This window comes from Syngnathus acus, chromosome 22 (genome assembly GCF_901709675.1).
Source record: "Syngnathus acus chromosome 22, fSynAcu1.2, whole genome shotgun sequence".
Taxonomy (NCBI): domain Eukaryota; kingdom Metazoa; phylum Chordata; class Actinopteri; order Syngnathiformes; family Syngnathidae; genus Syngnathus; species Syngnathus acus.
Genome location: NC_051106.1, coordinates 4,075,905 through 4,091,817, shown reverse-complemented (window position 1 = coordinate 4,091,817; position 15,913 = coordinate 4,075,905). Strand labels below are relative to the sequence as shown.

The window sequence follows — 15,913 nt, the reverse complement described above, 5'->3', positions numbered from 1 at the left end:
GTACACTCCGGCTGCCAGACGTCGCATTGCTGCGTGTTTGCCTCACGCATACAAGCCAACTCAATACAAACAACACACACTCGGCTCGAGCATGTCCGCGCAGTCCACCGACGAGCTCGTCTCGGAGGGCAACTGGTTCGGCGACGACTACGGCCGCATGTTTGGCAACGCGGCTTCGCTTCGCGATGAAGTGAAGCCGAGGGGCGGCGAGGCGGCCGACGACCTGGATCGACAATTTCATCCGTACCAGGACGATGGGAAAAGGCCCCCCGTTGCTATGGAAACTGCATCTACAGGTAAGGCCGGCAGTTGGTGCAACCAGTTTACCTAAATAATAATCAAATAAATCAGTAAACAGGACAACATAAGGTTAACAAGTACTTTGTGTAAACAATGCTTGCTTACAATGCAACTTTGCAGCACGCATCAGCATTACCATGCTATGACCATGAACTGACATCACTGCTGCAGGCCTACACATACAATCACAGGACGCAACATTGCCCATCCTTACTGCATGGAAAACTGAACAATTAAGCAACAGACTGCATCAAAAAGTCTGCCTTAAAAAACAGTGACGGGTGGTGCATTTAGTACCTAGGCCTTTAGTAGGGACTTACTTGACTTAATCCGTGTCACCTCACAATTATACAACCAATAGCATAGAGAAGTGCAATAACAGCATGGGCCTGTACTGCGTCTGTTTAGAATCCACATTTATCTAATGACGGCCAACAACTCAACTTAAAAAAATAAAAGCTCAACATAATTAACTGAAATTATGTTGTGTACCCACCCTTTTATTAGAGGGGTGTGGCTGTTTCTGAAATTAACCGATCACAAACTCATGTTGAATGAGTCATCGTACACAAGACACCATTTCAAGTGCCTCAGAGATTAATCCCAAATTAAGTTCAGATGTTATAGTAGGCTTTTATTGAGCTTTTGTTATGGTGAACTTTTTATGTTGGGTGCAAACATAAGCTTGCCCAGCTTTGGGCTCATTTTTCTTCAGCCTGAGAGAATTATTATCAGTTCAAAATATCAGCCAGTTAGCACAAAACCTTCAGGCTTCTTTGACCAACAACAACAATAATAGGGAGAAAATAATACCTGACTTTGTCTATTAAAACTTTTTAGCAAAGGCAAAAATTCTTCATTTGGATTATGTGGGTGTACCAAATAGTGTAGAAGTGCATACCTTACTTGAAAATTTTCATTTTTTTCCCCAACTGATATAGTGAAAGTCATACCTAAAGACATAAAGATGTTCCTGAGTTCTAAGTTTATCCTTCTCCTCGGCCTAATGCGGTTTCTATTTTTAATTGGGGGCTCACTGTTAGAGCTAGCAAGTAAAACTGGTGCCTGGAACTTTTCATTCACTGAAAAATTTATAAGGAGTTAAAAAAAAAAAAAGGAAGCCTACTTCCTGCTTCTGCTGCTCCTGTCATTTTCATTTCACCGGCTGTCGCTAAGACCAAACAGACATGTCGCACTTTGTATTCATCAAATACAAAGATGTGGTTTATTGAATTTATATGATCATTTATAGTGCATACAAGTACTTGAAATAAAAATCAAATATACAGAAATGAGCTGGCTGGTTAGATTGAGCAAATACATGTTCAGGAGATCAAGTTCTTATTTCATACATGCCCAGAGAATTATTGTTGGATCAAATAATAACCTGTCAAGGAGTGGTTCATGCCAAGTGAAATTGTATCCTGTCCAGTTGTCTAGAATTGCCTGACTGAATAATCGATCCGTGTCTGACCTAGATGTTCTTCACTTCACCCCACCAACTACAAAATCTATTTTCTACCATGATTTTAATGATGGTCTAAATGTGTAGAAGCCCAACAGCATTTAATTCCTCTTTTATAATTTTTCTTCCTTACATAAATAAAAAAAAAAAAAACATTTTTGTCAAGCTGCCGTGTGAACGTTCCAGAAATATCTAACAATCCTATGTAAAAGTCTCACCACCTCTCTCTCACCATTTAACCATTCCTTTGGATTCAATTTAAAATCTACACCACATGTGCCAACTGGATGAATCAGGCGATGGTGTCAGCATGTCGTCATCGACGACAAAGGTGAGGCTGCTGCACGCCTGTCTGGCTCCTCTCTGCGCGTCTCGGCTGCGCAAAAGCACTTAGTGGTCCCACATGAGCCAACGCTGGGCTTTTTAGCTGCACGCTGAGAGCTCGGCTCATGCTCCCAAGGGGGCATTCTAAGGTCTCTTCGGACTTTGTCATAAAATGAAACAGTAAAGGGGAAGTAGGGAGGTGTGGTGGGAGTGATGTCAAAAGTCATCAAAATGTTTCTTGGCAAATGTGAAATGAGCCTTTTTTTGGCACCAGTGGTTTTTGACTTTGTCTTGAATTTTCTTCTTTCAAAAATCCACAACAAAATCCACAGATTGTTGCCGTTTTTTATAGAGCTATTAGTTAATTAAATCAGCCAAATGATTAATTGATCAGGCCCTAGTTCTGGGATCTTTTGTAACTTCCGGAATGAGTCGCCATTCCACTCAGAGTAATTCTGGTTGGCCGACCACTCTTGAAAATGTCCAATGACTTTTTCTAGTTTTCTCCATTTGTGAATAATCGCTCTGGTTTGCTGAAGTCCCTAAGCCTTAGAAATTGATTTGTAACCAGTCCGATGTAGATTTCAAACTTTTTTTTTTCTCTACAGTTTTCTGTTGAATTGTGCAATAAGATTGTGTCGTTGCCTTATTTATTCCATCAAATCCCTGTGTGAGTATTCGATGCGCTCCTGTTTACTCCATGAATGCTTAAGAGCCAGGAAGTGAAATATGATGCTTCTGTCTGTGTCCTTCACCTCGCATGCCTGGCTGTGGCCACTGTCCAGTCAATTTCAGCGCAAGCCATTGCAACACATTTCATCGGATTAGAGTGATTAACTCACACAAAAGTACATCTGCATAGTGATGGAGGTGATTTGAGTGAATGCAGGTACACCTTCTGTCTGCTTTGTGATGCAAGTGAAATCATAAGGTACATTAAATTGACAGCTCGGCGCAGACACATGTTCATCCATAAATATGCACCCACCAAAAAAACATTGATTTACTTTAAGCCAATGGAACAATATCATCCGCCCCTTGTAACCTGCAGTGATGGTTATTTTTTTACCATAATTGTATGCTTCTATTGTTTAGGATCGATACAACTCGGAGCAGTCCAGAATTTCCAGCCTTGCTTTTTTTTTTTCTTATTGACCTATAAAAGTCATTTTGCATGTACCTGCTTTTACACCGACTTCGTCATCCCCATTGTCTGTAAATGGGATAGAAAGTGGCTACAATAAGCTAAACTAGAAATGATTCCACGTTTGAGTAACATGCTGACTGTAAAGGAATCCTATATGACATCACCTCCCAGCACAATCACATTATGACTCTTGGTGGTTGTTCAGGTACTCGAAATAGTATCAATGAAGGAGCATCAATAGTGAATAGAACTGTGTTGAACAGGGGTCACTCGGTTGCATTTGAGGCTGATTTTCAAAACTTTGCATGGTAAAAATTTCTACATTTTCTCTTGAAAGCCAGAGTAATAAATTGCTGGCGTATTAGCCGCATGACAAAAGGCACAGATGGCCTTTGTGAGATAGATTAGTTTCACAAGGTCGTGGAGAGAAATCAAATTCCTGAAAGCTGACATCATAGTTGAGAATGTCGTAATTGAATCGTCCTTGAGCATTTACTGCTCTTTTGAAAGTTAAAAGCCCGCGGACAAATTTACCGTCTATTTTCAATCATTTTAAAAAAAGTCCCCCTGTATTAAATCTGCAACAGGGGATGTACGTGTTTGCTATGAGTCGTCTGAGTGTGACCTAGCACAGATTGTCAGGCCGCATTCAATTCACGATGACAAAAGCCCCCTCACCGAGTATCCGTCAGTACGTTTTTGTTTTGTATTTTATCTAACCCGGCCATCCTTTCAGTGACATAATTATGTTGGCATCGGAATGAGAATTCCTCTGTTGTCACCTCTAATTTCATTCGAGTGTGGCAAAGCTTTTGTCCGAGCCTTGTGGGTCCCTACAGATTGAAAATTTCCGGTTCAATACCGCATGTTTGTCGAGGAACAGCACAGTCGCTGCCATCGTGGCCGGCGTGGACCAGCATTCTACCTCGTCACTGATGCAGATGACTTACGCAACACCCGCTGAGTTGTTGTGCTAGGTGGCGAGAACAAGGGGAAGTAGGAGGAGGGGGGTCTTACCCACACTTTGGCCTGACTCAGATTAGTGGCCGTTCAGGGCGTCACACATCACCTCTCTTCTCGCCGTGTAGTAGCTCCGAGTGCTTCCCACATCTGCCGAGGTGAAGGAAGAATTTGTCAGTGTTTTGAATCAAGTGCTGGATTATGAAGGCGTTGCCAGGGTGATGGCTGAGGGGATCTGGAATAAAGAGGATTATTTGTTGATTCGCCCTGGCATCATATCAAGGGCATTTGTGTTGAACCAACGCCATCAAGTCTACACAGTGTGGCCACAACTATGCATTAAGAAAAGGCTTAAGTGTCTCAAATTCTTCATCGCTGCCTTCGGGCACGCGCAGCGGTGTATTGTTAATGACAAAGGGAGAAAGGAAGGGCGGGGAGGCTTTTAGAAAGGAAGCAAGGGAGGGCGGTCTTGAATTGTTGACTCCTCTGTCATTTAAGTCTGCATCCTCCTTCTGCTGCTAACCCAAAGGCGACAGTTTTAAATCTTTTCTCCCCATCATCCAAGCCCAGCAGCTGGAGCCAGACTATTTATAGCCCCACCCCTGCACGGGAAGAAGCGGGGGCTAGAGGACAGAAGGAGGGGCTAGCGAGACTTGTGCACAGCGCAATCCAAATATTAGTATAAGTGGTTGCTGGGTTTATATTTGCTATGAGCATGGCTAGGGATTGTTGACCCTATGCATGACCGGTCGAGTGTTGGACCTAATACAGGGTGATGAGGAAAGTCACTGCACTTATCACTAGAGAGTTTTTAAAAGAGTCTTGCACATCCTTAACCTAATTTATCAGGTATAGAACCTTTAGGAGGTGAGTAGCCAGTGTACATGCATTTATTTTTGTTGTGACAGGGGACGACATTACTGATGTGCATGATTTAGAATAGACTTTGGTTGTGGCTTTGTTGGTTTTGGTGGCTGAACAATCAGTCTTTGTCCACTGCATGGGCACAAGTAGCCTCTGTTAGTGCTGCCTCGCTGGGCTGCAAAAGTGCGGCTCCATGCTTTCAGTCTGGCGAGAGCGTATTATGACATTAAGAACCATGTGACAGAGTGGCGTCAGATCTTTTCAAGTTATCTCCATTTTAGTAGCTATCACTCTAATTCACTTCTTTTTCTGGTTGGACACATAGGTGACCCAATGTCAGGCCTGTTTAGGAAGCCCATGAATGATGACGGTGACGTGTACACCTCCTTGCTATCCAATCAGAGCTTTACATCAGGTCGAGAATCTTCCTACCTGTCTGACAACGTGAAGGCCTCCTCTGGATCCCCCGTCCTGGACCACTTCTCCACTGGCACGTACGACTTCAGCTCCAGCACCAAGAGCATGTCCGACCCGTCCAACGACATGCCTAAGTCTCTGATGGGTTCAGAAAAGACAGAATCCTACAACTACATGGACATAAGCCACGGGGATGATCGCCACGACCAACAGCAGGGGGCGCTGCACAGCCTGGTGAACACAGGATCAACCGGCCCCGACTCTCTGGGTAGCTACATTGAGAAGAACCCTGGAAGAGAAGATGAGGAAGAAGATGAGAACCTCGGTTCAGCCTTGGGGTCCCATTCCTTCCCCTACGTGGAGGAGCCGTCTGATGAGGAGCTGTCGGACTACCGCTCCTACCGGAACCTCGGAGGCACGCCGCAGTCAGCTAGCCCCGTGAAGATCACCCTGACCGAGTCGCAGGCTCCGGCATCCAAGGCTGAGCCTCAGCAGCGTCCCCCTCCTACCACTGGGAGTGACCGTGAGAATGTGCTCAGTGTGGGCCTGCAGGGGGTCCCCACGGTGACCCTGTCAGAACCAGAGGATGAGAGCCCCGCCTCCACTCCCAACGCTTCACCTACACGTAAGCAAAGCACACACATATTGCCTGGTAGTCACTATATTGACAAGTCTTGGGATATTGTTGAGTTTGTGGGAGCAGTTTTAAGCTCCTGCCTAGCCGTTAAAGTCATGCTTGGATGACTTTGGTGCGGAAGAAAAACACATTAATACCTTCAGGATTAAGTTGAACAGATTGTAAGGCCCACTCTCGGGTCCATCAGTGACCTGACCTCTGACCACACAAATTTTCGACATGAACCAAACACACGCAACAAATCTAAGTTGTTGAAAATCTTACAAAAACAGTGTACAACTTCAATTTTTTGCTCTTCTGCAACCAGGTGTCCCAATACTTCTGTCCACATTCAGCATGAATGGGCTGTACTATTTGGAATTCATTTATCTTTTTAGTTGTAGTAAGAAAGAAAAAGTAAACGCATTTGATTCAAGTGGTAAACAATTGCAATTCAATGAATTATAAATATACTTAAAACATGAGAATTATTTCATTTAATTCCTAAAATAAACTGATCTTCCCTATCTGTCAGTTTTAAAAATAAAAAAAGGGGCCCTTGAGCACGTTTGCCCCTCCCTTTCTTGACAGTACTGTATGTTTCACATATTTATGAATGAGGAATACATCGCAGACTGTCATCCTTTTTTTCTGCAGAAAAAGAATTCCCTTCCCATGATGTGTTCAAGGCTGACCCAGTGAAGTCTTCAGCTCCCAAATATAGTCCAGGCCCACAGTTCAGTGACAGGGACCAGGATGGTAGCAGTGCAGAGTCTGGCGACTCCGAGATTGAGTTAGTGTCTGAGGAGCCTCCCAAGGCCAGTAGCAACCCGTTTGCCGAGCCACCTAAAAGTAAGGGCACCTTCAACCAGTCCAGCAGCCCCTTTGACAGCCCCCCGGTTGTTTCCAAGATTGGTATTGGCCCGGCTGGCAACCACACCCCAGCGGCCTACAGCATTCTGCGTGAGGAGAGAGAGGCGGAGCTTGACAGCGACCTCTTCATTGAGTCCGCATCTGAAGAAAGTCCGAAAAGAGAGCAAGGTGTCGGAGGGCCTAATGTGGGACCCAGCCCTCCCTCTCCCCTGGCTGCCAGTGTCCCTACCGCCCGCAGCGTGCCAGCCGAGCCCCCGGTCACAGACAAGGTCAAAGCGGAAGACGAGCGCCTGAGCAAGCCCAAGCCTCCGACTGCTACTGTGCCCCCAGAGGTGCGTCCAGACAAGTTCAATCTAGAGGACAAGAAGACCAATGACGACAAAGTGGATCTCGGGAAATCGCCGGCTACCTTCCTCCTGGAAGGTTTGAACAAACAAAAAGGTGAGTGTGTATACACTGTATGTCTTCTTCATCTTCTTTTGCTTTGTTATGTTGGCCTAATTCTAAAATGCAGGTAATTTCTCTATCCTATTCAATATGCTAGTTTAAAAGACACTCAATGAAGTCCATGTGGTGGGTTCAGCCTCGTGAATGCGCGGCGGCTCTTCAAAAGTACACGCTCGTGTAACATGAACAAAAAAGGCTACAATTTGCAAGTACTGTCAAAGCATATTATTATATAAAAGGAGCACACTGCCTTAGAGACAACCTCATCAGAGCTGAATATTTAACAATAACCTCTTGCATGTGAAGTCCTTGCTGTGAATCTGCTTCCCCCTAGTGTTAGATTCAAAAGAGTTAAATTGCATTGATCCACATCCTGACTATGCAAAAAGAAGGAGACATCAAACTGTCTTATCAGACTAGAAAGCCAAGAATGAGGCATCAAGTGTAAATTCGAATTGTTGGGATGGTGCAGCGGGCAGCATCTGGACCCTTGTTTGTTTGACTGTTTTAAATCCTGGGATTAAGTTAAGCAAACATGGCAGTCACTGTCAGATGGAGTTCATTCGGTCCAAGCTGCACATTTAACGTTAGAATGTGTATTTTGCCCACTATTGGTCATCCTCTCTCTGTGTACATAATCCGATGATCTCAAAAGTGGGACAGACTTTTAAGGTGCCTTGAGGCATTTAGTCTTCATATTGTTTGATGCCTAAGGAAATGTTTTCTATTTGGAGGCTTCCTCTTCAAACAAAAGGTGAAATTATATAATTAATGGGTGCTTGTAATACTTGCAGGTTTGACTTGAGGTAAAGTATTTCTATTTCTTCAGATATGGCTCCGTCTGTTGTTTTCTTGGAGTGAGAAGGTTCTGGAAATACTGTACAAAACAAAACAAGAAAAACCCCAACAATCAGGTCACATGTCTGTTTGTACACCACTAGAGGGCGCAGTGCGTCTTTGTTCAGCAGCAGAGAGGCTGGTGCTTCATCCCCAGTTGCCATAGCAACACTGATGGGGGAGCACGTTCCGTCTGGCTCAGAGAATCTGTTTTTTTTTTTTGACTCGATTGTGGGTGTTGGCAGAGTGGAGGCTGCAGTGAACAGAAGGTGTGAGGTGTGGTTGCCTGCAGGGGAGGGGGTGGGCTCTGAGAAGAACCTAGACTCTCCATCAAGGGAGTGTTTTTTTTTTTTTGTCGCTGATGACTTCACGGTGACTGTGCAATTTTTCTTATATTCAGGTTCGCATTTATTTTCATTTCTATTTGCAGTTGCCTTTGTTTGGGGGGGGCGGAGTCTGTAACACAGACACCTCTTCAAGGCAATAAAGAAGGAGTATTGTGCTTAAGCTTGAATGCACAATGCATGTCTCCCTCCATCTGCATTATTCAAGAAGAAGCTCTCGGTGAGTCATAGTGGAAACGGGTTACTTGAATAGCTCAGCGCAACCATAAATAATGTCTGCACAAGTGGTCAGGCAGGGTCAGTTGTGTTCAACCATCGAAGGGCAAGTACCGAGACCCAGGTATCTCACGGCGGCAGCCTTTGTGACCCTTTTACAATGAAGGACTACAAAATTAAATATTATTAGAAAATAAAATTGCCATTAATTTTACACAATTTCAAGCTAAATTTACTATATTGGGACAATATTCCTGCGTGGGACTAATAAATGAATGTCAAATCAAATTCTTTTAAAATAGGTGACATTGGTTATGGGGAAAAACATTTATGTAAAGTACATGTGGTATCGGTCCTTGGTATCGGTATCAGTAGTTACTCAAGTATGAAACATCCCTAGTAAATATCAAATCAATTTGTTCATCATATTCTTAGTTTTTTATACAAATTTTTGTCTTGATGAAAAATGGACCAACAAGGTCATTTTTTAGTGGGGCTGTAAATTAAATTAATTTCAATGAATGATAAAAATCTATAGTTACTGAACAAGCCCAAATGTTGACGTCACTGATGCATCAGCCTGCTGTGCTTCCCACAGTCTGTTGGTGGCACTGGTGAGGCTTTTGTTGTTGAAAGCTAGACTACCACCCCCTCTCAAGACAAAAGCCTCCCCACCCTGTCATCCCTGTTGGCTACTAATCATCACATGGCCGATTTTCTGCAGCAGCAACTGTGATGTTTACAATTTGCACCCCCTCCCCCCTTCCCTAGCCACAAACACACACACAAGCACATTTGACGATCCACAGCATCAGCGTGAGCTCCGCCAGCAAGCAGCATCTCGAAAGCCTCGCCATCCATCCTCCTAGCTCCCTCCCTCCCATGCTCCCTCCCTCCCTGTTATCTGTGCCTACATCCTTTTCTCAACCATTCATGCCCTCTCTGCAATGAGAGCGTGAGCACGAGTGACAAAAGAGGTGCTCAAAGAAGAATTTTTTTTTGAAAGAGAGCAAGCAAGAACACGGATAAACGCGATTACCAGCATGCAGCCCGCTGCAGATGTGACAAAGAAGGAAAGCTCCTGGAGCGGCTGGAAGGGCCAGGGTATTTGCTTAAATGTATCTGTGTCTATGTACAGTATTATCTTGCATGAACGTTTCTTTAAATGTATATTTCGGAGTGTGCTTTGCGCATCAGCCACCGTATCAGCTAAACGGAGAACACAACAATGTCACCTAGCTCGTACAGACACACCCCGATGACACAATCAATTGTGTTACACAAAACGGGGGGGAAGGAACGATTAGAGCGATAAGATTAAACTGCATACATAACGACACACTGGCTCTTGCGGACGCAAAAACATTTCAAATGTAGAAAGCGTGCAAAGGTGCCGCTTTTACATTAGGCATGATGCCTTTTTTGTATGCGACGAGCATTTGGCCATCACTGACAGACTGTCGCCATGGTAACCAGGGCACACCCATCCCGGTTACATCAGCCCTATCTGCTCGACCGCGATGGTATCTTGTAGAGAGCGTGCTATGGCGAGGGGAGAAAGGAAAAAAAAAAAAGCATCCTCCGTCTGGCTACATCCAGCGGGGGGAGCTTGTGGAAAGAAAATGGCGCCCTTTCCTCCACAGTGCATCGTTATCGCCTTCCAGTTAGCCTCTGATTTGAGATGTTTCCAATGGCAGAATCTGAGTTTGTCATTAGCCCTCTGGCTGCATGAGCAATTTGATTATGTAACGACATAACTGATAGGATGCGTCCGCAGCCAGAGGAAATTTCAAATCGTGGCCTCTGCCCCAGTGGCGTTAAGTAAATGACAACTTCATGACATCATTTTATACGCGCTACCACCGACTTACTTATATTAAAGTGGACAAGTGTTTAAAATGAAACCGCTCCAGCCGCTCTGCATAGGATCTGAAGATAGGATGATGATGCATAGGATCTCACGTGCATGCAGTGTAGGCCACGTTAAATACATTAAATATGGCAGAGAGTATTTGATGATTATTTCCTACCTGCTAGATTAATAATACAGCTAGTTAGATACATAGTGATGTGATATGCAGTCACTCCTAGTTGTCTTGGTGTGTAAGTCAGAAATAATAATTTAAAAAAAAGGAGAGCAGTGGGAATTAAGATGAATTACACTAAAATTGGAATACACTGAGAATATTAATTCTGAAGTATTAACTTAGTTGGATGGACAAGTCCTACATTTAAGACTTCTTGGCAGCAGAAATCTCATTGCATGTTTGCACACTTGGGCTGATGACTTGTTTGAGGCCACAAGGATGTCTTCAGTGATTTAATGAGGTCAGGCTAAACTAGTTTCACTTCAGAAAAAAAGAGAGAAGGGCGGGTGGGGGGATTCATTTTCTTGTCATGGGTGGTAATCACTTGGTCTTTTTTTTAAATGTATGATGAGGATGGGAGCTAACAGCTAACGGGCCCTGACTCAGTTGCACAACATTTATGACCAAAATGAGACAGTTGTCTGCTCAATTTGGACATTATTATTATTTTTATATAAAAAAGGAGACCAAATCTACGAATGACTTTCTTTCCTCCATCTTTTGGTATATACAGTTGAATCCATTTGACCGTTCAGAGGCCGCTGTTAGCCGCTTTTGTCCCTTTGCGTTCCGCGATAAAAAGGGAGTGGCCGTCTCGATCTTTACAGGGTGCGCGCACTCGCTATGTTCCTGTGTCACCCCCAGATTCTGGCCTCTAATAAATTTCTCTCTGTTCCCAAAGGATTGCTTTGTCCCCTCCTTTTCTCCAATCTCTCAGTTATAAAATGGAGCAAGCACCGTAGCTATGGTAACTGCATCAGGCAGGTGTTGGGCGCATAGGCCATTGTGATGGAGCGCCCAAAAAAAAATACGCTGTTTGTGCGCATCTCTACAAATGCTACAATTTAAATGTTAACACAACAAAATTTGTAGTTTTAATGCGTTGGTTTGCCACAAGGCCGCCGTGGTGATGTCTTAGCTTAGAAAAGCGTTTGCTGAATTGTATTGTGCTTCTTTGCCAATAGACGCCCCCTTAAAGACTCGTCACTCATCAGACAGCTGCTGATTGGCTAGTGTGGTTGTAGTCACTCCTTTCCACTGCAGTGTGTGTGGTGGTGGTAGTGGAAGGGGGTGGGGGGCACCCCCCTCAATGCTCTCTTTTTGTCTGTGAATAAAGCAGCTGCCACTTTCCCTGTTCAGCCATGGGAGCCGCAGGTCAGTACCCGCTTGTGCTGCGCTATGCTAATACTTTAACCTCTATACTACGGCTGTGTGGCGCTGACCCCGTGGCTTCAGTAAAGCTGCTTTGGCTTCTGTGAGTGTGTGCGTGTGTGTGTGTGTACAATGCGTAAAGAAGCTACACACCTGTGGATGTGTGTGTTATTCTCACAGCATCTCCAACAGGTCCGGCTGTTGTCACAGTGAGGGACGGTGGAACATGTCGATTGTCTTTCCATTTCCAACTGATAACTTGGTATATGTGGCACATCGTTGTTTCCTGACAAGAAACGTTGCATACGTTGCATTAGAAAGTGAAGGTGGGACGTTGGCAACATGCGCACACATTGTCAAAACGAGTCCAAAGAAGTCCGAGGGAAAGCCGGACCTCTTCTTAGAAATCCACAGATCCCTGTTCAGGAGCAAGCAAAGATGGCCGTCATCACGATGCCATTCACAGCTCTATGGCTAAAATTAGAGCAGGCATAAAAAAAACTGTTGGAATACTCGGGGAGGAAGAGAAAGGCACCGGAAGGATTGTTCTCAGGAGCGATTCTACTATTCCCAGCATACAGATATGACAAACCCTGGTTGGGCAGTCAAATCAAGCACAGCGGGAATGGAAATAACGGTAATAAAAAGCAGCTGTTACCATGGCAACATGTTTGCATTTCCAGGTGACAAGCCGAGAGGGGCACAGTGGCCAAATGTGGAAGCACGGTCAGTTTTGGAGTGTCAATTTGTCGCCATCCCTCAGTCCTCACCGCCTATCAACGTGGCCCTGTCACACTGAACCGTTATCTTTAAACATGCCGATTAAGCTTCTTTTTTTGTCAATCATTAATTCTCCTTTTCGGACAACTTGTGCAATATGGCGCCTGTTTGGATGTGATGTATGTTTGTGTACGTATGAGAGCGAGGCAGGTGTTAGCGGTGATAAATGTACTCAAACCAGTAAAGGGGCTTGAATGGAGATATATAGCGACAACTACTCCTGTGACGCATAGTTGGATAAGGAAGCTCGGGTAAGGGGGTGCTGTGGCCAATGAATGGCATATTCCAGCTGTTTGATACAGATGCTTTTTTCCAGGTACATTAAATAATGTCAAAATGTGAGGTTATGTCATTTGTGGCTCGTAACACTGTTTGTCTCTGCCCCCCTCAGCTATTGACCTGCTCTACTGGAGGAATGTGAAGCAGTCAGGAGCTGTGTTCGGCAGCGCGCTTCTGCTCCTCTTCTCTCTGACCCAGTTCAGCGTGGTCAGCGTCGGAGCTTACTTAGCCCTGGCTGCCCTCTCTGCCACCATCAGCTTCCGCATCTACAAATCTGTGCTCCAGGCTGTGCAGAAAACCGATGAGGGGCATCCTTTCAAGTGAGTCAATCACCACTGCACCAAATAGAAAGTAAGCCACTGCATAATGATGGACTCCATTCCTGTACTTGTGTTTATACAGAGGCTACCTGGAGATTGAAATCTCTCTGTCCCAGGACCAAGTTAGCAAATATGCTGACAAAATCCTCCTCTACACCAACACCTGCATGAAGGAGCTGCGCAGGCTTTTCCTTGTTCAAGATCTGATTGACTCTTTGAAGGTTTGCATACCATCGGTTTCCACCAAGCAGGACAGTAGTTGGCTGATTACATTCCCAGTTCAAACAGAAATGGAAAGGACAAAATAGCTACAAGATTTAAAAAAAAAAAAAAAAATGCATGTGCTCCTATGGTGTTTACTGTTTTATGCAGATGGGAAGTTTTTTTGTCTGCTACATCCTCTGGCGAAGTAGAAAATAGTATTTTCGTGCATGTGTATTTTTTTTGCTTTGGTCAACAGTGCTGACAGGCCAAACATTAATTTCATGTCAGAGCCTGCGGGCCGGTGGAGATTTGTACACTGGCCGCTTTTGGCCCCCCCGGCCAGCCTTTGGACATCTTGTCTTAAATCATTGGCTGGTTATCCTTTGACACAATTCTTTGCTGTCACACATTTAATGTTGCATACCAGTGAGCAAGCTCAGAAATGAATCATGCCTTACTGTTCCGTGACGAGCAGACCATGTTTGGTGGAAACATCTCACGGAAGGATCTGCCTCTTGGGGGCTTTTGTATTCCATTATCATCCACTGTGAAAGGAAAACAGGCTTAAAAATGTTTTTTCTGTCCAGTTTGCTGTGCTGATGTGGCTTCTGACCTACGTGGGCGCTCTCTTCAACGGCCTGACACTGCTCATCCTAGGTGAGGTCACTCTGACTCACCTCATGTCTCACTCCACCCTATGTTGACTTTAGAGACCTTAATTTCTTGCACTACACACCGGGAGCAATATGTGCTCGTGTGCGCTGGATACACTCAGGTTATTATTAGCGTTTATGTAATCCGAAGTAGGGCAGCATGTCTTTGTCAGTGTGTTAAGAGCTGCTGTATAATTGTGCCATGTAGGTATTTACACAGTTAGCCCAAGCTAAGTGATTTTGTTACAGCGTTGACTGAGAATATTTTAACACCTCTTTATTCTCTGTGCTTACAGCTGTGGTTTCCATGTTCACTATGCCTGTGGTCTATGAGAAGCACCAGGTAAAGATTTTCTAAAACCATCAAAAATGTCTGTAAAAAAATATTAGTTTTGTTAATTTTATTTTATTTTTTTTCTCCACTGCTTAGGCACAGATAGATCAGTATGTGGGACTAATACGGACCCACGTCAACTCTGTGGTGGGGAAGTGAGTATTTGTTCAGAAATTTCTTACAGCACATAAAATGTTAAATAATAATCTCTTAAATGTATTAAAATGTAAGATAAAACAACAAAAAACTATAGTAGTTACAAGTGCACTTGGGCAAGTGACCGCCAGCCATCTTTATCCTTATTTGGTCAAAGCTAAGATGTAAGCACCATAAAAAGAGAGAATGGAGCAGCAGGTGCTTTGCTGTCTACTGGTGACTTAATCCTACAGGAAACATGCAATTCCTACTTGTTCTCTGTGTCCAGGATCCAAGCAAAGATTCCCGGGGCAAAGAGAAAGGAGGAGTAGACCCGAGTACATCTCATGGAGGAGGCTCACTCACGCTTGAAGAGCCCGGTCAACATCAGAGGGGCGTCATGCGTTGTCATCTTGGCATTCTCTAAAAAGCATCCCACTAGAGAAACATTCACCCTGTCTAGAGCAGTGTAAACACTAACAACACACAATCACACATTCATCATGCCTCTAGGTAGACAAGTTCACGACTCAAAAAGCTAAAAAGACAACCTTTTTTTTTTTGTGTTTAGTATTCTAAAGTAAAAAGCATGAAGTGGAGCCTTGGGTAAATATTTGATATCTTTCGTGCTGTTTTGAAAATCCATGCTACATTTTCGCTTTTGCAGTGCTTACCACAAACAGTACGATGTGGCACAAAAAAAAAAAAAACTACAGCTAAGTGGCCACAGTCTTACAGTCTGCTACCAATGTTCACTGCTTCATGTTCAAGTAAGCAGATGGGGGCTTCTCTTGGTGTGTGTGAATGAATGTTACATACACATAATATATTCACACACAATTTGTTTTTGGTGTTTCCAAGCACAAACTAATTAAATATATGCGTCTTAGATGTGGTATTTGTAGGTTTTTGCTTTTGTATACCAATAAGGAACAATACACACGCTTATGTTGTGGGTACTGTTGTACAACTACTATGAAGACAAGGAGTATCTGGTGATATTAAGCTTGTTTGAATAACTGTCCAACTTTGTACTATATTCTACTATACTGTGTAGTTCTCTAGACCCCCGGACTCTAACTATTTGCACTTACACTATGTATTTAATTACAAGACCATGACAAAATAAATGTATCGTGATGGATAACATTTCTTTGGT

At 43.9% G+C, this 15,913-nt stretch overlaps 1 protein-coding gene across 3 annotated transcripts; it reads left to right on the top strand.

Annotated features, from left to right (window-relative positions):
- The first annotated feature begins 91 nt into the window (after positions 1-91).
- On the top strand, positions 92-15,903 carry rtn1a (reticulon 1a). Of its 3 annotated transcripts, XM_037240642.1 has the most exons (9): positions 92-296; positions 5,386-6,102; positions 6,751-7,407; positions 13,221-13,428; positions 13,511-13,649; positions 14,220-14,289; positions 14,582-14,628; positions 14,716-14,774; positions 15,044-15,903. In XM_037240642.1, exons 1-9 carry the CDS (start codon positions 92-94, stop codon positions 15,084-15,086), a joined length of 2,145 nt encoding a protein of 714 aa, XP_037096537.1. In that variant the 3' UTR covers positions 15,087-15,903. The 3 variants fall into 3 exon arrangements, with proteins under 3 accessions (XP_037096537.1, XP_037096539.1, XP_037096540.1); XM_037240644.1 differs by lacking the exons at positions 92-296; positions 5,386-6,102; positions 6,751-7,407 and adding an exon at positions 9,588-9,914 and having other exon boundaries at positions 15,044-15,126; XM_037240645.1 differs by lacking the exons at positions 92-296; positions 5,386-6,102; positions 6,751-7,407 and adding an exon at positions 11,917-12,052 and having other exon boundaries at positions 15,044-15,126.
- Positions 15,904-15,913: the final 10 nt, after the last annotated feature.

Coding starts and splice junctions, on each gene's coding strand:
- rtn1a (XM_037240642.1), top strand. CDS start 92: ATGTCCGCGCAGTCCACCGACGAGCTCGTCTCGGAGGGCAACTGGTTC. Junction 297..5,385: donor TATGGAAACTGCATCTACAG/GTAAGGCCGGCA, acceptor TTGGACACATAG/GTGACCCAATGTCAGGCCTG. Junction 13,650..14,219: donor ATCTGATTGACTCTTTGAAG/GTTTGCATACCA, acceptor TTTTCTGTCCAG/TTTGCTGTGCTGATGTGGCT.